This window comes from Mauremys reevesii, linkage group 9 (genome assembly GCF_016161935.1).
Source record: "Mauremys reevesii isolate NIE-2019 linkage group 9, ASM1616193v1, whole genome shotgun sequence".
Taxonomy (NCBI): Eukaryota; Metazoa; Chordata; order Testudines; family Geoemydidae; genus Mauremys; species Mauremys reevesii.
Genome location: NC_052631.1, coordinates 81,129,255 through 81,152,095, shown reverse-complemented (window position 1 = coordinate 81,152,095; position 22,841 = coordinate 81,129,255). Strand labels below are relative to the sequence as shown.

The following is a 22,841-nucleotide window of genomic DNA, read 5'->3' as shown; positions in this document are numbered from 1 at the left end:
CTGCAGACTGGGCAGATAAACAAACCGGCCCGGCCCACCAGAGGCTTTCCCTACACAAGCGGCGACCCGAGTTTGAGAAACACTGATCTAAACCCTCAGATTGAATAAATGCTTGGCCCTGCTAATGCAAGGTACATTCACGATGGGTGATCTCAAGAGATATCAGTAGCAGGAAGTGGAGATGTTCAAATCAAAATGATACAAGAACATCCACATTTCCTGAACTGTCTGGTCTGTACTGCTTTGCTACTTTTGGCCAAAGGTAGGGATTGCAAAAATGTGTGAAAACAGAACAAAAAACAACCAAGCAAGCTTTTTCAAACCCAAGAAAGGTTTTGGCCCATTCAGCTCTTTCTACCAAGAGCTTGGGATCCTGCACACCTAACAACCAGCAGTTAAAGAGATATGAACATGAATCATCACCTAGGTAGAGGACAGTTCAAAAACGCTGGTTTAGGCCAGTCCTTTTGTAAATTACACAACTTTAGAAACAGCCGCTTCCTCATTTAACTCAAGACTCAGAGCAGAAGGAGCTACAAACCAGGTTCCAACAGGCTGGAGCTGCAAATTACTCTATCTGAAAATAATGTACCTGGCATCATTAGTCACTAGCCAAATAAATGTGGAACAGCTGAGGTTCTTGATCAGGCACTTTTATGATTCAGGATATTTTAGAGAGTGTTGGGAATGCAAGTTAATTACAAACTTAACACAAAGTAAAGTTATTTCACAGTAACTGCCATTTTTTTCTAATGGAACTGCATCACATTATCGAATTAATTGTCTCCAGTTAGCTCCCAGCTGTTTTGCTGGTTCAGGATATTGTCTGTTTAAAGACTATGAGCCACATCAGCCTGAGCACAAGCGGGTTACACGTTTGATATCAATGGAGAAGCATCAGGTTATACCAGTGGCTGAAGGTGGCTCTCTACATCACAGCTGATCACAGGCAGTGGCCAGCAGGATTACAGGAGGGTTGTTTCAGTGCTCAGGGGAAAAATATTTTTGACACCACCCTTTTTTTTTTTTTAATAGCCAACATGGGAATGGGTTTAAAGTTGCTGAACACATTTTTACAGGAGAAAAATATAGTCTTGCAATTAGAACCCTTAGGAAGAGATTTGGGAATAGAGGACATCGGCTAAGGACAAAATTCTGCCAAAGATGTGCAAATTTCCCAGCACACCATGCCTCAGATATAGCTGAGGGCAGAATCAGGCCCAGTGTATGAGTGCAGTTGCATGAACAGGGAGATGTCATGGGTGAAAGAGAGCAGTGTACAGGAATTGTTTTAAGTTAATGAAAAATCACCATGTGGATCTTTCAGTTTTGCCCCAAGTGAGCCAAGGCAGAGCTCAAGCTCTGTAACAACAGGTGCAGGAAAATGTCAAACTGTGCTCTTTGCTCAGGCAAGGTCAGTTTCTGGACTTCTGTGATCGCCAACTACTGAGGACAAGTGACCCATGCGTATGATATGTCCAAATTACGCCAGAGGAGCTGCTATGCATTGTGCACAAGAAATCAGTTAACTAACAGAACACTTAAGAACTCTGGTCAAGGGATGGTTGTTAGCTTATTAAAAAGTAGTACCTCCATGTTAAAAATACTGTTTTCCATGAGAAAATAATTTTGCCTATATTAATACCTAGGGGCAAATCTAAGATTAGAAAATAGTGACAGGCAGATGCAAACAATCTTAGCAGCAGACAAATAAAATATATTCCGTCTTTTCAAATGTTTAAAAAAAAATCTAGTTCTAACAAGAGACAAGCCACCTAATGAAAGAGGCTCTCAGAACAAGTAAATCCCATGTTGCAATATTGAATAGGATGTGACAGGACAGCTAAAAAAAAATACAGCCCAACTTTACAATAGGATACAGATTTCCTTTTGCAACAATATAAATTTTTTTTACATATTACAGTGCAATATATTGGTGACATTTGCTCCTCTTCCAAATGCGTTCAGTGCTGTGCAGTTCTTGTTTTGACACTGCTTTCAGCTTCTTGCTTGAACTGCTCTTGCATTTTTAAGAGACCTTTCATTATCTTTGCATATTAGGCCCGGGGGAGGTGAGGGGAATGGAAGAGATGCTTCTAACTGAGCCTTGTATCATCTCTATATTTTACACCAGGAAGCTGACCATATGAAGATTTTGTGCAAATTCTCAAGCAGTTTCTATCTCTGAGGCCTCTTCTATAAAGTTAGCAACAGGACTGAGAAGCAGGAGGGGAAATAATTTATATTCTCCATTTCCGTCTTCTGAAAGTAAAGGCTGATCATACAGTTCCAAGGTATCGAGGGATTCAGCCTTGTTTGCTGGAGCTGCCAATGGTGAAGCTGCTTCGCTACTTGAGGGAAGAGAGATAGCAGGTTTCTCCTCCAGTGAGGACAGGAGAAGATCTTTGGGATCCTCTGTCTTCCCTGCACCTTCAACAGAAGGCAGTTCTTCGAATAACGAAAGCAGAGGGTTGCCCCTGTATTGTATCAGCTGCATGTCTGTAAGGAAACAAACATTTCAACTCCGATTCATGACAGGTGCCAAGAGCAAGGAGGTCTTATTCAAAAAGGGAAATGGGGCAGGGGAAATTGCTTCAAAAATTCCTTCACTTCAGATATCAGAGAGGCAAACCACCTTTGAACAGCTGTGGGCCAGAAACAAGAGGATCCTGAGGACTGCATTTAAAGCTTGTGTGAGATGGAGCAGACTTGGTTGCCTTCATCTTTAGGCTGGAGACACAATTTGTGGATGCTACAAATCACATCACAAATGCATGGAATTATCTTTGTCCAAAATGGCCTGCCCTGACCACTGTAATGCTATACAAATGGCATGCACCAGCCTCTCAACAACTGCCCTCTCCTCACTCTGCTGCTGCTAAAAGTTCCCCTCTTGTCACTCCAAACATCATTCCCTCTCCCTCAAATCCCTTCAGTGGCTTCCTGTCCTTATCACATAGTGCCCTAAAGGCATTATTGAATCTTTCCTGTACTTCCTCCTACTCAAGTCATACACGCTGCCTTGTCTTTACAACTGCTCCAATCTCACCCATCTGCCACTCCCCAGCTTGCGCTGCATCCTCTGTCTGGAGCAACCTCTCACTTCTCAATATGCCTCCTTTCATGAAGCCTTCCCTTGCTGTCGCCTCAACCATCTTCTGTTTGAGGCTCCCTTGCATTTCATATTCATGCCTGAAGTAGAGTGCAAACTCATCGGAGCTGGGACCTCATACATCACATGAAGCTGTATATATACTTACCACGCTCCATAAATAAAGCAGACAGAGCATTACATTCTGGGGGCTGCAGTCTCTGGGGGCCACACCACCACAGTAAAGGGGGTGCAGCTGTGGACCCCACTTTGAAGCTCTCTGAATTGCACTTGCTCCCACCACCCCAAATAGAATTATTAAAAAATGCGAAGTCTCCTTGGTGACATTAACACATGAAATATTAAATCCAGCAGCTATGCTGATGATGCTATATTAAATCCTTAAGGGCTTGCCTCAGCTCCCATTAAAGCCAATGGAAAGTCAGGGTCTTAAACAGGAATTGGACTGGGCTCTCAACTATGGAAGTGAGGTCATACCAACACAGGCTGGGAAAGCTACATTCAAACCCCAATGATGTATTTTTAGGGTGGTCTAAAGACTCTGGGACAGTTCCCAGTTTTCCCTGCTGCCCACCTTTGCTTCCTGTTTCCTGCTCACTTGTTCCTAGCTCTTCAACGCTGTCCGTCATGTCCTCAATCTAGAGGGGAAGTGAACACAAAGGCAGCACATTTAGCAATAGAGAATTTTTAGAATCAGAAATATTACTAGGACTTCCAGCTTTCTGTTAAGTAACAGAGACTGAGGGGGGCGGGGGGTAGTCATTAACCAAAACCTCCACCAAAAAAGGCCAAAATGGCATGCATGCACTCTCTCACACTCCCCTATTTCTATTATTAATCTGCACAGCCCTGATCTTAAGGACTGTTGCTGCTCATGAGGGTGAAAGCTGTCAGTCAGTGCAGCAAATAGGAGCTTTCAGATATGCTTCTTGTAATTCAGGTAACTAATGTTTCCTGTACAGGTTTGCTGCAGCTGGTTTTTGGCAGATGTTCCCCAGTAAATATTGATCTCACCCTAAAACCAAAAGCTCTACTAGCTCTTTTATTCTATCAGGGCAGACCATGAAAAGCTGTTTCAAGTAATGCTTACAAATTAAAATCACATCTGATGAAAGCTGCCAGCATTTTACTCTGATTAACGTGAGCCAAAACAGGCTGACAGAGAAGTTTATTTAACCAAGGTACATTGTTTCAAGATTTGCAAAATCAGAAGCCATATTGCACAAGTTTTCTGTTTCAAGAGAGGAATTTATGAACTGGATTAAACAACAGCTATAAATTTTGATGTCTCATGTCTTCCTTCAGGAAGCTGCTATGGAGGTGTGTTTGGGATACGGGTATTTTATTCAAGTTTTTACGTTACGATGAAGAACTGGTGTCAATTCTGAAAGACGACAAATATTCATCAATGCCCCGTTTACAGAGTTGAGTGAATAATTCATGAATATATGAACTGAAAGCATTTCTGACTAGGTTTCTCCCTCCCCATTATTCCCCACCTCTATTGACAAATCAAAGAATACAATACCGAAGGCAAAATGAGAATGGGTGAAATAAACATTTTCCAAAATAGGTAGGAATATTACAAACTTTAAGGGGACACTCACAACAACTCTCTCTTACTTGCTGCACATAGTAACATCTGAGATAATTCAAACAAATCTAAAGTACAAGTTTTTCCCCATTTCTGCTCTTCACTCACTTTGGACAGTGAAACAAACTAGAATGGCAGTTTTCATGTTGTATCTCCAATCAATTTCACTTGTCACATAGACAACTTGTTGATTAGGGTCAAACAAAATTCAGCTCCTTCAATACCGTGTCAATCCTTTCCATCAGAAAAATTCCCCAACACTTACATTTTCCATACTGGATGAAGCATCTGTCAAGTTCGTGTCCAGGGCTGGTAGCTCAGGATTGAAAGTCTAAAGGTAAAGGGAAAGAACATACTATGTAATATATATATATATTTTATGGAAAAATCACAGTAACAGGTTCATAAAGGAAGGAGGGAAAAGGAGGCCAGGCAGATTGTGGAGTCCATTCCTCCCCTCTGCAATGGAAGGACACCACCTTTAATAGAGGATGTGTTGCATTCAACAATATGTAGGGCCTTCCATTTGAGAATCTAAGAGCACTTCACAAGCTTCAGAAGATGAGATAGATTAGTATTCTCCGTATTTTACAGGAACAGAAATGGAGGCACACAGGTAAGTGTCTTGTCCAGTATCACAAAACAGGACAGTAAGTACTGAAAAGAATTCTGATCTCCTATAACTCAGAACTGCACTGTTGCTAGATAAGATGCACCTTATAAACTGATTTGGCTGAGATTAAGAGCAACAAGGCCCAAAATACTCGTGGGTCTTTTTTTCCAGAGGAGCTGAGCATCCATAGTTCTCACTGATTACAATGGAAGTAGCAAGCACTCCGCTGTACTAAAAATCAGGCTGTTAGTTTCTTGCATCTTATGTTCACTGTAGCTCCTCAGGACTTTCCAGTCAATAGATACAAGAAACAGATTGTAACAATGATGCAATGGAAAGCCCCATCACAGTTTAACATTATACCTCTAACCTTATAAACTCTTCATATAGTGACTCTAAAGGCAGTGAACACCAACCAAAAAAATATTTAATGCTGCATCATCCCGAATTCCTGAAGAGTTAGGGCAGCAAACACAAATATCTAGTGGGTACACAGGCAACTAAGGCATGGCACAAAGGGAGAACGTGCTTGGTTATCAATCTGTGATGCTGACAGGCAGAGCATGTTGTATTTCCTGTTCCATGTAACACAGGAAAGTATACAGGAGGGTAACAAACCATAAGATGGTCTGATAGGAGTCCCTACAGTGACTCTATTTATAACTTTGTACTATTTCATTCACTGACATCTGCATTTATGAGGATCTTCTCCTCTACACACTCCTATGCAATAAAAGCCAACATGAGGAGAAATAATGTAAATGCATCAATTATTACATCTGAGAAATCAAAGTCTGCAAATAAGGAGACACTCACATCACTAAAGGATTCAGAGCCAAAGTTAAATTTCTTCCCAGACAGCATCGCCTGGAGCTCCTCAAGACTGGCATCAATACAGTTCAGAAAATCCTGAATCTCTTCCCTAAAAGAAATAAAAATGACAATGTAAAACAAGATGCATCAGAAAACCAGACATGTGGACTGTACTGCAGGCTGCGAATAGCCCCGGGGATAGTCTTGTGGCCAAGTGATAGCAGGAGAACAACATGAAATGGTCAGGACCCATAGTGGGCCTCTGCAAGTACAAGGTATGTCTCATTCCCATGCCACAGACCCTGTTACACTGCAGTGTTGACACATACAGTACTGTTTAGTTGTCAGGTAGTCTTCCTCCTCATGCCGATATACCAAAACCTATTGTATCAAAAAGAAGCAGGAAAACCATCTTGGATTCTCCTCTTTCTGCATATATTTTCCTCATTTTATTTTTCTTCCAAATACTCAGGATCCTGCTGTGGTCTGAAATACATGAAGTTTCTCTATTTTAGCTCAAGTTCAGGATGCGCAGCTCTTGCCTTATAGACAGCAGTGCTGAATGCAGCACGGTAAGAACCTGTTTTCCGGAAAGTTGGTCTGTACGGACACTGCTTATGTTGTAACACGAGCAGCCAGATTCTTGCCAGGCTGTACCTGCTTCCTATGGTGGCTGGCAGAACACAAAGGGCCTGGCCTCAAATGGAAAGGAAATGTGTAAAGAATGCAGACTGGCATGTGAGCCAGGAAGGAGAGAGACTGCAACCCCCTCACTGTATGTTGAACTACTTTCCACAGTGAAAGATATATACACAGCTAAACAAAACTGTACAAGTGCAATGCAATACTCCAGGTCTTGAATTCTCAGTGAGGTGATATACTACTGGATATTGGGGATTTGCACCCACCACTCCAACAACTGTGAATTATTGCAGCTATTCATCCCTGAAGGACAGCACCAGGGTCACTGAAAAAGAGTTATTAGATGTCATTGTTCAGTAACCAAACTTGTCAATATTAAATTAAATAATTGGAGATATACCTATCTCCTAGAACTGGAAGGGACCTTGAAAGGTCATAGAGTTCAGCCCCATGCCTTCACTAGCAGGACCAAGTATGGATTTTTGCCCCAGATCCCTAAGTTGCCCCCTCAAGGATTGAACTCACAACCTTGGGTTTAGCAAGCCAATGCTCAAACCACTGAGCTATCCCTCCCCACAATATATCTGTCTGTTCTTATGTAACAGAATAAAGGAGCATTCAACCTAAAGCAAGAGTTAATGATAAAAGAATGTGCTGCTAGAGGACTGGCTGGCAGAGAGACTATCACCTCTAAGTCACTGATCCAAACCTAGCCCAGGTCAGTACTGACTAATAGTCACTAATGGTTTTCCACATGGCTTATGTGGTGTTAGTCTCAGTCCAGCTTCTCTTTTTATCTAATGTGCACTCCCATCCAATAGAACCCACAAAAATGGCACTATTCAGTCCCCTTATTAGCAATCCCAGCTAAGGTTGAATGGACCTGTAGGGAGGAGCCCTGGCTCCCCGCCGTGCCTGAGAAGGACGAGCCAGACCAGGCGCCAGAGTGGGCGGAGCCACCGCCGCCTGTCCCCGCCCCCCGGAAGTCAAGGGGCGGTACAGGAAGTATAAAAGCCCAGTCCCAGCGCTCCGTTAGGGGAAGGCTGCCGGAGAGGACAGAGACTGGTGCTCGGGCTCCCGCCGGGCCCAGCCTTCCCCGTGCCCGGTACCCAGAGAAGCTGCCTGAGCATCCCGTGCCCGGTATCCGGAAGAGCTGCCGGAACTCCCCTCCGCCCGGTATCCAGAGGAGTCGCCTGCGCTCCCCTCCGCCCGGTATCCTGAAGAGCCCATGGTCTGGGACCCACCGGATGACGCCTGCGAGAGACAGATACCTAGGGACGGGGAGATTGGAAGTGGCCCAGGGGTAGCCGACCCCAGTCTGGCTCCGGGGGACCCCGAGCCAATGTTAGTGTGTTGTGGCCAGGATCCCCACTGACTGCAGCGAATCTTTGCCGCTGCTAGGGCCCCGGGCTGGAAAGCAGTGGAGTGGGAGGGCCTGCGTTCCCCCTGCCACCCTTCCAAGGGTGGCAGACTCCCCCTTCCCCCTGGCCTGACCAAGGCTTAGATACTGTGTTCGTTCAGCCCTGCTGAAAGGCCTGAGCTGGGACTGCTTGTTGCCCCGCCCTGCTCCAGGGCCGGGCATATAGACAGTGTGTTTACTCGGGCCCTGCTAAAGGGCCGGGACTCTGCCTTGTTCAGAGACTATTAGATTGCTCAGCCCCTGCGGAGGGGTCTGAGCCCGAGACGGATTGCTGCCTGTAGGGAGGCGCCCTGGCTCCCCGCCACGCCTGAGAAGGACGAGCCCCTTACCGGAGCCTTACAGGACCATTGAAAATTAACTCTCCACCTGTTCTACATGGAATTAATTCCCCATCTGCTTGAGAACTTGGATGTGTAAACCTTCATGGTCATTGTCACTGAGATACCTGTTTTGTAGGATAAGAAAGCACCTCAGTTTGTGGGGCTGGTCAGCCGAACCTCCCAGTGGCATATAAATTCACTGCTGACAGCCTCAAACCCCTGCCAGAGGCAAAGGCTTTTTTGCAGTGGTTGGGAGAAGTCCAGCTACATGTATATTGCTCCCCTCATCTATGCTAACATTCATTTTTAGAATAGGTATTTGCCATGTTGTTATATTGACAGATCCAATTAAGTTAGAGATTTCTACCCAGAATAGACAATGCTCAGTTTCAGGAAATGAGACCTATTCCCGCTGGAATGCCAAGTAGTATTAAGCATCACCTTCATCTAGGGCTTATTTTGAGAATGCTGGTACAGATGGAGAACAGATGATACCTGCTTTCAATTAGCCACACATGCCCAACAGCTTTCTGTATGACACAGCAGAAAGTTTTTTTTTTTTTTTAGGATCCACCTATTTTAAACTATGAAGCCTTGAATAGTTCGTGAAACAATAACCCAAATCACTTATCAATTTGAAGACAGAAAAATTGGAGTGGGTATGTTACAAACTATTGTGTTGAGGAAAAAAGGATTGTTTTTTTTTAAATTTAACAAGAGACTCAATACTGCTATCCTGTCTTGTGGGGTTTACTGAACACAGCCTATGGCAGCATCCTCAGAGCTATCACAAGCCTTTTTTTGCCTGGGCTGTTGTCTCAGAATGTTTTGATCCCATGTATCAAAGGTTGATCTGAGTGTGTTGTTTTGGACAGTTACGCCTTTTCCCAGAAGGCTCTTTCATGCAGGATTCCCATTCAGTCCTGTTCAAGGTGTATGAGGAGCAAGCGGAAGAGATAGCGAGATTGATTTGGGCTGCGATGCCATCAGGATACAAGAGACGCACAGATCTGTGTCTAATATCTCCATCAGATCCAGAGAGTTTGGCATTTTTTGCTTTCCTAGTGCTTAACTGAGACTGGCATTTGGAGGGGAACAAATTGGCTAAATAGCATTTGGAGAGAAACAAATTGGCTAAAACTAACTCTGGACAAGATGCAGCATATGATAGAGGGTAGCAGGCAGAGAACAGAAATGTGTGGTTCCTATCACAACTACTTTGCTCAAGGGGTTTGCAGTTGTAGAGTACTTGCATACCATCAATTACTATTGGTAGCAGTGATAGATGACACCTGCTTTCACTTTAAAGTATTCAGGACCATGTCTCTTTGATCTGGACTACACTAATGCTATGCATACCATTGGGACTTATAGACTGAATAACTGCAAATGCTCCACAGGGAGCCACCTTACAATGTCCCTTAGCACCAGCTGCATGGAACTATTACACAAAAACCTCAACAAATCCACTGGCCTTCTGATTTCTTCTTGGTGCACTTCAAGTTGCTGACTCCAATTTTTGAAGTCCTACCATATACAGCATGATTCCTGACTAGCAGAAAGTCTGCCCCTCTCTCTACAAACTGTCATGGTAGCTGATGACAGCTGGGCCATTTGAGGGGACAATCCTGAGACTTTTTTTAGTATCTGGAGGGCATGCATTCTCCGTGAATGACCCACAGCTCTGGAATTCACTCCCCGACCTAGTACAGATTGTGCTGACCTTCAACACATGGTGCAAGACCCATCTCTTTCCCAAAGCTTCTGAATGAAGAGTGGGGAATTATGATTAATGGAGGGAGAAGAGGGAGGTCTACATTTTTCAAAAGTATTTGCTGTGTTCTATATGTACACGACTGTAACTAGAAGCATTTTATAAAATTAGCACAATGTAATGTCACAAGAATGCTAGTATATAGACCAGAATTATATATTAGTATAAAGATACTCTGTACCTCTCCAGAAAAGCATCGCTTTGAGTAGTGGAGCTGCTCTCATTCAAGATGGAATCAATCACTGATGCAGGATCTTCGGGAACATTAACTTGTGCAGAATGCAGCTCTACAGCATCATTTCCTACTGCACTGGACTCGAGGGAATTGTCAGCAACTTGGGCTGGACATTCTGGTTCTGTATGACTTAACTCAATGGGCTGTGATACTTCGCAGACAGGCAGATCCTGTTCTTGAGCAGTCTGGGGCTCTCTAAGAAATACAAGACACGTAATGAAAAGTCTCAGGAGAGCTCAGCTACTACAATACTTCATAAAAAACATAACAGCAGCCAAAATGGGTCAGATCAATGGTCTATCTAGCCTAGTATCCTGCCTTCAGATACTTCAGAGGAAATGAAAAGAACAGGGCAATTAATGAGTGACTGATCCCCTGCTGTCCACTCTCAGTTTATGGCAATCAGAGATTTAGGGACACCTGGAGCAGGGGGATGCATCCCTCACCATCTTGGCGAACAGCCATTGATGGATCTATCCTCCATAAACTTATCTAATTCTTTTTTTGAACCCATGGCCTTCACGGCATCCCATGGCAATAAGTTCCACAGGTTGGCTGTGTGTTGTGAGACAAGATACTTCCTTCTGTTTGTTTTAAACCTGTTGTGTATTCGTTTCATTAGATGACTCCGGTTCTTGTGTTATGTGATGGGGTAAATAACACTTCCTTATTCACTTCCTCCACACCATTCAATATTTTATAGACCTCTATCATATTCCCTCTTGTATTTCTCTTTCTTAAGCTGAACAGTCCCAGCCTTTTCAAGCTCTACTTGTATGGAAATTGTTCCATATTCCTAATCCTTTTTGGTGCCCTTCTCTGTACTCTTTCCAGTTCTAATGAACTTCTTGAGATGGGGCGACCAGAACTGCACCCAGTATTCAAGATGTGGTGTGCCACGGATTTATATAGTGGCATTATGATATTTTCTGTCTTATTGTCCATCCCATTCCTAATGTTCCTAACACTTAACTTTTTAGGCTGCCACTGCACAATGAGCAGATGTTAGAACTATCCACGATGAATCTAAGATTGCTTTCTTGAGTGGTAACAGGTAATTTAGACCCTATCATTTTATATGTATAGTTAGGATTATGTTTCGAACTTGCATTACTTTGCATTTATCAACACTGAATGTCATCTGCTATTTTCTTGCCCAGATACCTAGTTTTAGCAGATCCCTCTGGAACTCTTCATAGTCTGCTTTGAACTTAACCATCTTCAGTAATTTTGTATTATCTGCAAACTTTGCCACCTTACTGGCTACTCCCGTTTTTCCAGATCATTAATGAATATGTTGAATCGTACTGGGCCCAGTACATGTTGGGAGAGAGCTGCCATTACCTGTGTCCGCTCTGAACACCGACCATTTATTCCTATCCTTTTTCTCCTATCTTTTAACCAGTTACTGATCCACAAAAGGACCTTCCCTCTTATCCTATGACTGCTTAGTTTCCTTAAGAGTCTTTGGTGAGGGACCTTGTCAAAGGCTTTCTGAAAGTCCAAGTTCACTATATCCACTAGATCACCCTTGCCCACATGCTTCTTGACACCCTCAAAGAATTCTAATGGATTGGTGACACATGCTTTCGCTTAAAAAGGCCACTTTGACTCTTCAACGTATCATATTCGTGCTATGGTAATTCTGTTCTTTACTATTGTTTCAATACATTTGTCTGATACTGAAGTTAGACTTACAGGCCTGTAATTAGTGATAGCTTTTTTAAAAATCAGTGTTACATTTGCTACCTTTCCATCTGGCACAGTGGCTGATTTAAGCGATAGGTTACATACCGCAATCAGTAGTTCTGGAGGAACTCAGATATGAAATTGCAGAACTCTTGGGTGAATACCATCTGGTCCTTTTGACTTACTGCTGTTACATTAATCAATTTTTTCTGAAACCTCCTCTACTGACATCTCAATCTGGGACAGTTCCTCAGATCTGTCATCTAAAAAGAATGACTCAGATGTGGGAATTTCCCTCACATTCTCTGCAATGAAGACTAATACAAAGAATTCATTTAGCTTTTCCATAAATAGGTTGTCTTCCCTGAGTGCTCCTTTAGCATCTCAATTGTCCAGTGGCTCACTGACTGTTCAGCAGGCCTCCTGCTTCTAACATACATAAAAAAAAATTGCTGTTAGTTTGTGTCTCTTGCTAGTTGCTCTTCAAATTCTTGTTTGGCCAGTCTAATTATACTTTTACACTTGACTTGCCAGAGTTTATGCCCCAGTCTATTTTCCTCAGTAGAATTTGACTTCTGATTTTTAAAAGGATTTTTTTTTACTCCGTTATTTAGCCAGAGTTGCATTTTTAGTCCTATTACTGGTGGGGTTTTTTCTTAAATTTGCATTTAGTTTGAACCTCTATCATAAGGTTTTTTAAAAGTTTCTATGCACTTATGACCATTCCCTTTAATTTACATTTAACCAACCTCGTCATTTTTGTATAGTTTCGCTTTTGAAGTGAAATACTACTGTGGTGGGGTTCTTTCATATTTTCCACCCTTTAAAATTTAATTATATTACGTTCATTATTACTGAATGGTTCAGCTATTAGAGTCAAACAGTGGTTCATCTGTTAGACCAAATCCTGTTCTCCACCTAGGACTAAATCGAGAATTGCTTCTCCCCTTGCTGGTTCTAGAACTAACTGCTCCAAGCAGCAGTCATTAATGGTGTCTCAAAATTTTCTCTCTGCATCCCATCCTGAGGTGACATGTACCCAGTGATGAGCTGCTAAAATCTTAACAACCGGTTCCCTATAAAAAGTTCTGATTTAAGAGATGTGCCACAGCATGTATTTTTTGTACCAATAGGGTTACCATACGTCCGTATTTTCCTGGGAGGAATTTTTAAGAACTGAAAAGCGATTTAAGAACTGAAAAGCCTGACATGTCCAGGAAAATACAGATGTATGTTAACCCTACCTAAAGTTTTTTTAAAAAGATGGGGCTAAACTAGAAATGAGCTCCTTTTCACGTGTGGGTCCCCGCCACTCCCTTGGGGTGTGCTAGGGTGACCACATGTCCCAATTTTATAGGGACAGTCTCAATTTTTGGGTCTCTCTCTTATATAGGCTCCTATTACCCCTCACCTCCTGTCCCGATTTTTCATACTTGCTGTCTGGTCACCCTAGGGTGTGCACGTGTGGGTCCCAGCTGCTCACTGCCCCCCCCCCATTGAAACAGGTGTGCAGGGTTACTGCCCTGAGAACTGCAGGGCACCAGTGGACATGGGGCTGGCTGCAGACGGGGCGTGGGGCAGGGCTAGCTGGAGGCAGGGAGTGACACGGGCTGGCTGCAACAGGGGCTGGCTGCGGGTGACTGCGGGCAGGGGGTGTGGCAGGGGCTGGCTGCTGTGGGCAGGGGCGGCTGCAGGCAGGGGGTGCGATGGGGGTGGCTGCAAGCAGGAGCTGGCTGCAAGCAGGGGGTGCGATGGGGGGTGGCTGCAGGCAGGGGCTGTGGGCAGGGGCTTGCTGCGGGTGGCTGCAGGCAGGGGGTGCGATGGGGGTGGCTGCAAGCAGGAGCTGGCTGCGGGCAGGGGGTGCGATGGGGGGTGGCTGCAGGCAGGGGGTGACTGCAGGCAGGGGGTGCGGGCAGGGGCTTGCTGCGGGTGGCTGCAGGCAGGAGCTGGCTGCAGGCAGGGGGTGCGATGGGGGTGGCTGCGGGCAGGGAAGGTGGGGGGGTGCAGACACTCACACGGGGGGAGCGGCTGGGAGCAGCCCGAGCAGCAGGACGCAGCCGGGGACTCACCAGGCAGCAGCAGGAGCCCCAGGGCCAGAGGTCCGAGGAGCAGCAGCAACAGGGCCAGGAGGCAGCTCACATGGCTCCCGCAGCACAGCGCAGCGCCCCCCGGTGGCCGGGAGGAGGAATTACAGGCTTCCTGGCCAGAGCCCATCAAAGCTTCCCTCGCAGGGAAGCCCATTAACAAGCGGTTCTAAAACCGCTTCTAAATTTAACAACCGGTTCGTGCGAACCGGCTCCAGCTCACCCCTGCATGTACCCAGTCAATATGGGGCCAGTCGAAATCCCCATTATTGTGTTTTCTGACTTTACAGCCTCGCTAATCTCCCTGAGCATTTCACAATCACAGTTACACTCCCTGGTAGTATATGCCTACTGGTACACTCTTGTTATTATGGTACACTTTGAGTCATTCGTGATTTTACTATATTTGACTCTATGCTTTCTTTCACACATATTGCAACTCCGTCAGCAACATGACCTACTCGGTCATTCCTATATGTTTTATAATCTGCTATTATCATGTCCCACTGATTATCATCATTCCATCAGGTTTCTGTGATACCTATTATGTCAATATTTTCATTTAATACCAGGCACTCCAGTTCATCCATCATAGTATTTAGATTTCTAGCATTTGTATACAAGCATTTATGAAATCTGTCAATATTAAGCTGTCTGCTTTCTGTAACGCAGCGGTGGGCAAACTATCGCCCGCAGGCTGGATCCAGCCCCTGAGGGCTTTGGATCCGGCCTGCGGGATTGCCCCCCATAGCGCCGTGGGCCCCACGCTGCTCTCAGAAGCAGCCGACACCACGTCCCTGCGGCCCCTAGGCAGGGGGGAAGAGATCTCCATGCACTGCCCTTGCCTCCAGGCACCGCCCCGCCACAGCTCCCATTGCCTGGAAATGGGGAACCGCAGCCAATGGGAGCTTCAGGAGAGGTACCTGGAGGTGCAGCAAGGGCAGCACATGTGGAGCCCTGCGCTCCCCCTACCCCAGGGGCTACAGTGTTTCCTGGAGCGGCGCAGGGCCGGGGACAGGGCAGGCAGGCAGGGAGCTGCTTTAAGTAAGCAGCGCTGCACCGGAGCCCGAACCCCTTCTGCCCCCGCCCCCCCAACTCCCTGCCTGCATCGTGCACCCCTCCTGCCCAACCCCCTGCCCTACCCCGCACCCCCCTGCCCCCCAACCCCCTGCCCTGAGCCCCCTCCTGCACTCTGCACCCCTCCTCTGCCTCAATCCCTTGCCCTGAGCCCCTTCCCGCACACCTCCCATACCCCGCACTCCCTCCCGCACCCCAACCCCTGCCCTACCTACAATTTCCCCACCCAGATGTGGCCCTCGGCCCAAAAAGTTTGCCCACTCCTGATGTAACGTAATAGAATGGGACTGCCATTTGACCGCTTCTTCTCTTCAGTTCCTACCTGTACGTTATCAACTACTTTCCTCTCCTCTTTACTAGGAAAGAGTATCTCCTTAAATAAATCCTCCCCTAACGGAAGTCTCTGTCTGAACCATGCACTCCGCTGCACATGTTGACTTTCCCCAGCCTTTTGTTTTGAAAACTTCTCTACCACCTTTTAAATTTTACATGCCAACAACCTGGTTTTGTTTTGGTTTAGAAGGAACCTGTATAGGCTCCTACTTTCCCTGACAAGTTCCCCCATTCCTAATAAACCTAAATTCTTCCTCCCAACACCATCATCTCATCCACACATTGAGATCCTGTAGTTGTGCGCGTCTAACTGGCCCTGCATGTAGAACTTGAAGCATTTCACAGAATGTTACCATGGAGGTCCTGGACCTCAATCTCTTACCTAGCAGCCTAAATCTGGCCTCCAGGACCTCTCTCCTACCTTTCCCAACTACCAATATTTCTACTAATCAAATCATCACTATCATTACCTGTCTCTTCCTAATAACTGGAGTTCCCTTGCCCAGGAGGGGTATCCACAGTGTGAAAGGATACCATGACATCACCTGGAAGAAGGGTTCTAACTATGGGACCATTTCCCTCCACTCCAGCTTGACGGCCTCCTTCCCTGAGATTTTCATCCTTCTCAACAGCACAGAGGCGGTCAGATTTCCCATTACAACCTTTAACATTTTAGTTCTCAATGCCTTTTAAAGTCTGACAGATTAAATCCTTTGAGTGCTCAATTCATCATTCCAGTCCCTTGTAAAATTAGTGAAAATACCTTTATAAAAGGAGAGGTGAATTACTTACTATAGCTTAGATAATGCACAATAACAGAACATCCTATTCTAAAGAACTGGAGTAGTGTCTGAAAACATGAGAGCTGAAAAAATCCTTCTCCCTAAAAATGGGAGATCATGCTAGACTTGAACTACAATGCTTTGAAGTGAGGCTGCATTTGGTATTGGTGGCAAGTCCTAGACCATGCAGTTAAGACATGCAGATTGAGAGAAAGAGAAACCATCTGTTTCGAAGACTCCATGCTTTACATGGTTCCTTATTCAGTATGCAGGGACAGGTGATTTTCTTTGGGAACAAAGATCTCTTTTCCCTGGGCTAACTGAAACAGACAAGAAACACTGTCCTTTTTACTTTTGGCATCATTTCTAAAGACTGAGATTTGCCAAATTTACAAACATTTGTTAAGCAACTACATTGGAGTCTTCAGCCAATACAGTAACTGAGTCCCATCTTCAGATCATCTTGGCCCCATCTAGGCTGTTTTATATTGTTCCTCCCAGACATTCTACAAGAGTCTGAGGTTGCAGGCTGGAGATTTTCCCCCACCCCACTTATTTAACGGTTATGTTCTGTAGAACAGAATCAAGGTAACTGCCCAGACTTGGGTAACAACTCTAAGGCTTGCTTTGAATATTATTGCAAAACTTGCCTGGCACTAGGGCCTCAGCATATAAGCACTTGAGCATGTGCTTAATTTTAAGCAGGTAAATAGTCCCAGAGAATTCAACTCAAGGTGTTTACTTTGATTCAAATCGGCTCATTTACATGCTTAAAAGGGAAAAACCCACTTAAGTGCTTTGCTGACTTAGTGCCCAAATGACCTGCATATTTTCTAACAGCTTTTAAAAAAAAGCTAAACAACAACAACAACAACAACAAAATCACAACGATCTGTAATGCACTGAATATATTTAAAGATTTGTATAGGCTGTTAAATTTTTAGATTCAAGTAGTGCCACTTATGTTATCATGACAAGTATTAAATATGTCTAAAGTGCAAGTACTTTCACATCTCATTCATACCCATCACTTCCGCTTGTATGCACTAGAGCGAGCAGCCCATCAGTGGCATCATCCACAGTGTTGGTGATATCTTGAATAATGATGCCTGTTTCATTTTCACTGTTTGGATCATGTTCAGAAATAGCCACCTGCGTGCCACAGGAAACAGTACAAAGAAATCAATAATCTGGCATATTAAGGTCACAGTTTCTAATTCTTGTTGCAATTGGGGTTCCACTTTTAGACTTTTTCTTACATCAAGCTCGTGTATTTCCATTGTTTTGGGGACATAGCAGTAGTTTAACATTTTCTATATCAGAAAATGTTTCACCCAAAGTTGAGGACGTTATGTTTGTAAGATTGCTCAGAACATACAATGCCAAACACATCCATTAGTCTATGGCCCCTCAAAATTTACCGCATTGCCATGCTCCACAGGAAGGTGAATATACTGCCGGCTGAATTTGGAAGGTGAGGCACCAGAGGCATCTGGTAGAGATCTGAGGGAAAAAAAAAAAATACAGCTGTAATGCAGAGTTAAAAGTAGGAGTACAGGTCATAGTAATGCTCGATTTCACACACTTGCTTATGTAGAACAGCAACAGCCGTTGCTTAGGGCACCTAGGAAGGGACTACTATTTAAGCGATTCAAAGCCATGGAACAGTTGGTGTAAAATGCATACTCATTACTGTTAGCCTCATACTTCCTATTTTTGTCACACACACTTGTTTTATTGAATAAGAGGGAAAAGTCTTGGGGGCAGGGATAATTTTTTCACATGCTTTGCCCAGCACAAACAGAGCTCTAACGCTGGTTGGGTCAACGGGGCATTAATGCAACACAAATTATAATAAATAAATAAATAAACAAACAAACAAACAAACGAGAAGGACATTCGCTCTGAAGAGAGTCTGGACAGCAAAACTTGGACAGCAACTTTTAGGAGAAGTTCTTAGTAGCCCCACACCATCACAAAGCCACACTTCAATTAGCAGAGCTACAGTTTTAACAGTAACCAAAAAAGGCACACGCAAAATTCAGAAGAAGCCTGCACTGGCAGCACAGTTAGGAAGCCACAAGTCCCAGCTCTATTTCTTTCTCATATGCATATAGACAGACGTGCGCCACACGTCTTTCCGTGAGAGAGCAGTGCTATTATGGTCCAAAAAAGTAAAATCTTTCAAAAGTCTCCATATAGCAAGTTTGATGACTTTGTTAAAAAAAAGAATGAGCTAGGAAAGGAGGGAAAAATAATAAAAGGAAGCGTGTTATGGACCTTAACAAGAGCTCTTTGGCCACCAAATAGTCAAATTAGTTACCTTTTTCTCTTGACTCCCACAATGTAGTTTCCTTTCATCAAACTTAGTATAAATTGAAGGATCTGAGGAAACAAAAGAAAATGTGATCAAACGGAAGAAATAACTCGGTATCAATGCATCAATGTATAGACTTTGCTACAAAATTATCAGCAAAGTGAGAGTTCATGTGTTAGATATAAATACTACCAATTGGCATGACTGTCTTTAGATTAAGAAAAAAACAAAATAAGAGGGCCCCCAAAATTAGATTCTCCCAGGTAGGTGAATTATGAACAGTTAAAAATCTCTCTTTGACACATGCAGCATTAACCACCATCACAGGCAGGATATAGACCAGATAGAACATGAAGTTCCTCCAGCAGGAGGATTACTAAATTTTCAGTTTCAAAAATCGTCACTGTCAGAATTCAGAAGTCTCTCTCCCCTTGTCTTCGAGATCCCCCATAGATTTAACTCTACTTGTTCACAATGTCATGATTTTCTATTCTCCACGAGGTCCCCGCAGTTCCCAAATCCCACACTCTGGCCTGATCTACATTTAAAAGCTTTGCTGTCATAGCTATGACAGTTAGGAGCATGGGAAAGAACAAAAAAAAACCCACACACATCTCTAATCGACATAGTTATGTCAGCAAAAGCCTTAAGGTAGATGCTGTCCTTTTGCTGGCATAAGCCGAGGGTGCGCTGGTAGAACTATACCAGCAAACCCTTTCTGGTGTAGAAAAAGCCTCTGTTCTTTCCCATTTCTTCTGTGAACAGCAAGATCTTCTCCCAGGCCCTGTATGGAACAGGCCCAGTACACCTCTATGCACCACATACACTTCAAATCCCTGGTTTATGACCTAAACAATCCACCTTCATTCAGCTTCCTAATTTTCCCACATGCTCAATCATTTCCCCTGAAACCTGCCCTTAACAACACTCTTGAAATTCTCTGCCCCACTTCCTGCTGGACGTATAGTAACCGTGATTGCTTTCTCTCTTGCAGAGTTATACTCGGGGGAGAGAGGGGGGAGGTTTGAGTTAGTATCTTTTGTTGGACCACCTTCTGTTGGTGATAGAGACAAGTTTTCAAGCATACACAGGCCTGAAGAAGAGCTCTGGGTACACTTGAAAGCTTGTCTCTCTCACCAACAGAAGGTGGTCCCATCAAAGATATTACCTCACCCAAATATCCTGGGACCAACACAGCTACTACAACAACACTGCAGGTATAACAGCATCATCTGTCATTCTACATAATGAAAAAATGCCATGGAACGTCACTGACAGGAAGAAATAAGGATAGTAGCACTGAAGAGGCTGCAATGGTACCTTAGACAGCAACTTCTGTTGTTGGCTGTGCTTCTGCCTTAGAACAGCCACTTCTTTCCACAGGGCTTTATTTTCCCTGCAACACAGAATGAATCAGGAGGTAGGGATGAACAGAGAGTTTACTTCCTGTGCTCTAGTTCAGTTTTCAAAGATTTATACTAGCCTGAGGGACTGAAGAAAAAACATTCCTTCCCTAGGTAACTGGGAATCAGTGACTCAGACCCACCAATCCAGACTCTGGGTTAAACTCGCTCCATCCTCCATCAGGCTGGACCAACCAATTGGTACTGGGGATTTTCACATCCTCTGCTGCTCAGCCACTCATTTTGGTCTGAGGTGTCCATCCAAAGCCTCCTGGGGTACCTAAGCCCATAGTTTTTTTTAACTGGTCATCAACATGTGATGCTCAGAGAAAGAGAGGCTCAGTGTAACAAGGACCATCTCAGAACAACCTGAATGGCTACTTCAAAGAAATACAAAATAATGTCTAGCAGGGGATGAAAATACTTACTGAGCTTTGGTTGGTGCTGCTTGCTTGTCAGAGGTCAGAACGGGATAACCCAGTGTCCAGAGGAATGGATCTGCAGGAACAGAGAGACTAGGACATGCAAATTCAACATACAGCTGACCTTCTCTCACATAACCACAACTGACCCTGTTTTGTATTTAGGAAGGCTAAATCACTTCCTGATGCATGCATCGACTACAACACAAATTCTGCCATGGATTCTGATGCTAGTCATTAAACTGAAATCGCATGAGTATTACCCAGGCTTTGCATACTGGAGTTGCTGAGCCATGTAGGTAAATGAAACCCGGAGACTGGAAAATGGATTATTCAAAGGAAAGTAAGGGACAATAATGAAGCTATATGCTTTTGATTAATATGAAACTAAAGTTTGGTTCCATTAATTAAATACAATCAATGTCCAAAATAAACTCATCTGAAATATAGACACAATCTACCTTCTCATACTAGCCAGTCTGACATCCATGTTGTTCTGTTGCTCCCTCATTTCCTGGACTTCAGAAAGCACTTTGTGTAAATCTTCCGAACAGACTCTGAGATCCTCCGCTCTCACTGCAGAGACCTAAAATGAATTGGGTTGTAGGTGCTTTAGTAAGGTCTATACTTTGTGCATTTCATTTTTATAAGGAACAGCACAATTTGATTATTGATTCTGCAGAAGAACAGTGTCTGGATTGCCTCAATAGATTAGATAAGATTGAAAAAATAAACTCATACTTTGATGCATGAGAAGTCACATCACGGCAGACACAATCTACTACTGATCATTCATGCTCGTTCCCTAAAGAAAACGCTCCACAATCTTTAGATTCTTTTTAGCCTGAAAAGTGTACAAAAACAGGAAGCCAAAAGGAGTGTGGCTATCATGGTAGGGTGGGTATTTAACACCATGCATCAAGCTCAAAGTTTAGCACAGATTCAGTCTTCTCCCCTCAAGGGCTCTCTGTATTACTGACATGAAGATATGCCAATACTGCTAAGAGTACAAACCTGTTGTAACCAGGAGCTAGAAGCAGCCCTGCTTATTGCACAACAGTGACATTATAGACTCTGAAACCAGCCCATATCAAAAAAAGGTAGAAGTTTACTGGGATCTAGATAGTTGTATTTAGATAATCCAGAATTACCAGGTGTGGACTAGAGACTTAATTCTGTTCCATCTCTGATTCTATGCTAATGTGGCTGCAGATGCTAATAATCAATAATACATTAGAGATTAAGATGCCTACTTGGTATCCTGATCAAAATGCATTGCTGCCTGCTTCATTATCAGCACAGCACCAGTTCCCAGAGAGCACAGACAGCTAGAAGGTAAATTCAACTATCAGTCACTCTGTCACTAAAAACTGTTAGGCATCCATCTGGATGAAATGGGATTTACCCCCTTTAGTCTGTATTTAAGTGACAGGGCCATAGGACTGACCACAGACACCCTATAGGAGAGGGTGAAAAGACTCCTCAAAAGCCTTGGTTAGGAGATACTCTTCACTCCAGCCTGCTTAGCCGCTGGAAGCCTGAAACAGAGTTTAGAGCAAACATTGCAATTATGACTCCCTTCCAGCTCATAAAACAGGAAAGGCTGATGGCCATTTTATCTGCTGTAAGAACCACTCATGTTTGCAGCACAATGAAGACTTGCTTGCCAGACTATTCCATGGCTCAATGTGAATTTTTTTGGCATTAATTAAAATCTTTTGTCTCCAGGCTAGAGGACTCCACCTAACGTAATGGTCTTAGGAAACGACATGAGCCAGCTATTTCAACATACTCGCGTGATAGAACCAGAAAATAGGTTTAAGCCAAACCAAGCTAACAATTGTAGGAAATAGGGAGGGAGAGTGGGCATGCGTACGTGTGTGCGGAGAAAGGGAGGAGATCGCAGCATCAGAACAGCAGATAAATTTGGTCCACTTGAGCTGCATGAACTCGAAATCACAAAATAAGGCATCGAGCAAAATAAAATTGTAGCTTCCTAACTAGTCCCTACATCTACAACCTGGTCTTTAACAACTTAGGCAACACAACAGCCAAAAGGATCTTCCACAGAGCTCAATGCACGTTTGCATACTGCCGAATGTCCATACTACACTCAGCACAATAACGTTCTGGTGTGCACTGCTTGGTAAGGAGGTTTTGGTATCTAATGATCAAATATCGTATTTTTCCTTGTATAAAACACCCCCCACT

At 44.0% G+C, this 22,841-nt stretch overlaps 1 protein-coding gene across 3 annotated transcripts in view; it reads right to left on the bottom strand.

Moving 5' to 3' along the window:
• Nucleotides 1-637: 637 nt before the first annotated feature.
• LOC120372424 (heat shock factor protein 3-like) overlaps nt 638-22,841 on the bottom strand; it is a 31,586-nt gene continuing 9,382 nt past the window's right edge. For 2 of the 3 annotated variants that reach the window (XM_039489568.1, XM_039489570.1), the window contains 11 exons: nt 21,092-21,216; nt 20,637-20,723; nt 20,126-20,201; nt 18,812-18,873; nt 17,910-17,991; nt 17,513-17,640; nt 10,470-10,718; nt 6,136-6,241; nt 4,972-5,037; nt 3,687-3,750; nt 638-2,499 (listed from right to left, as the gene is read on the bottom strand). In XM_039489568.1, coding sequence (XP_039345502.1) covers nt 2,168-2,499; nt 3,687-3,750; nt 4,972-5,037; nt 6,136-6,241; nt 10,470-10,718; nt 17,513-17,640; nt 17,910-17,991; nt 18,812-18,873; nt 20,126-20,201; nt 20,637-20,723; nt 21,092-21,216 — 1,377 coding nt within the window. In that variant the 3' untranslated portion in view covers nt 638-2,167. The remainder of the gene's footprint in view (nt 2,500-3,686; nt 3,751-4,971; nt 5,038-6,135; nt 6,242-10,469; nt 10,719-17,512; nt 17,641-17,909; nt 17,992-18,811; nt 18,874-20,125; nt 20,202-20,636; nt 20,724-21,091; nt 21,217-22,841) is intronic. The other variant, XM_039489569.1, reaches the window with a different exon arrangement.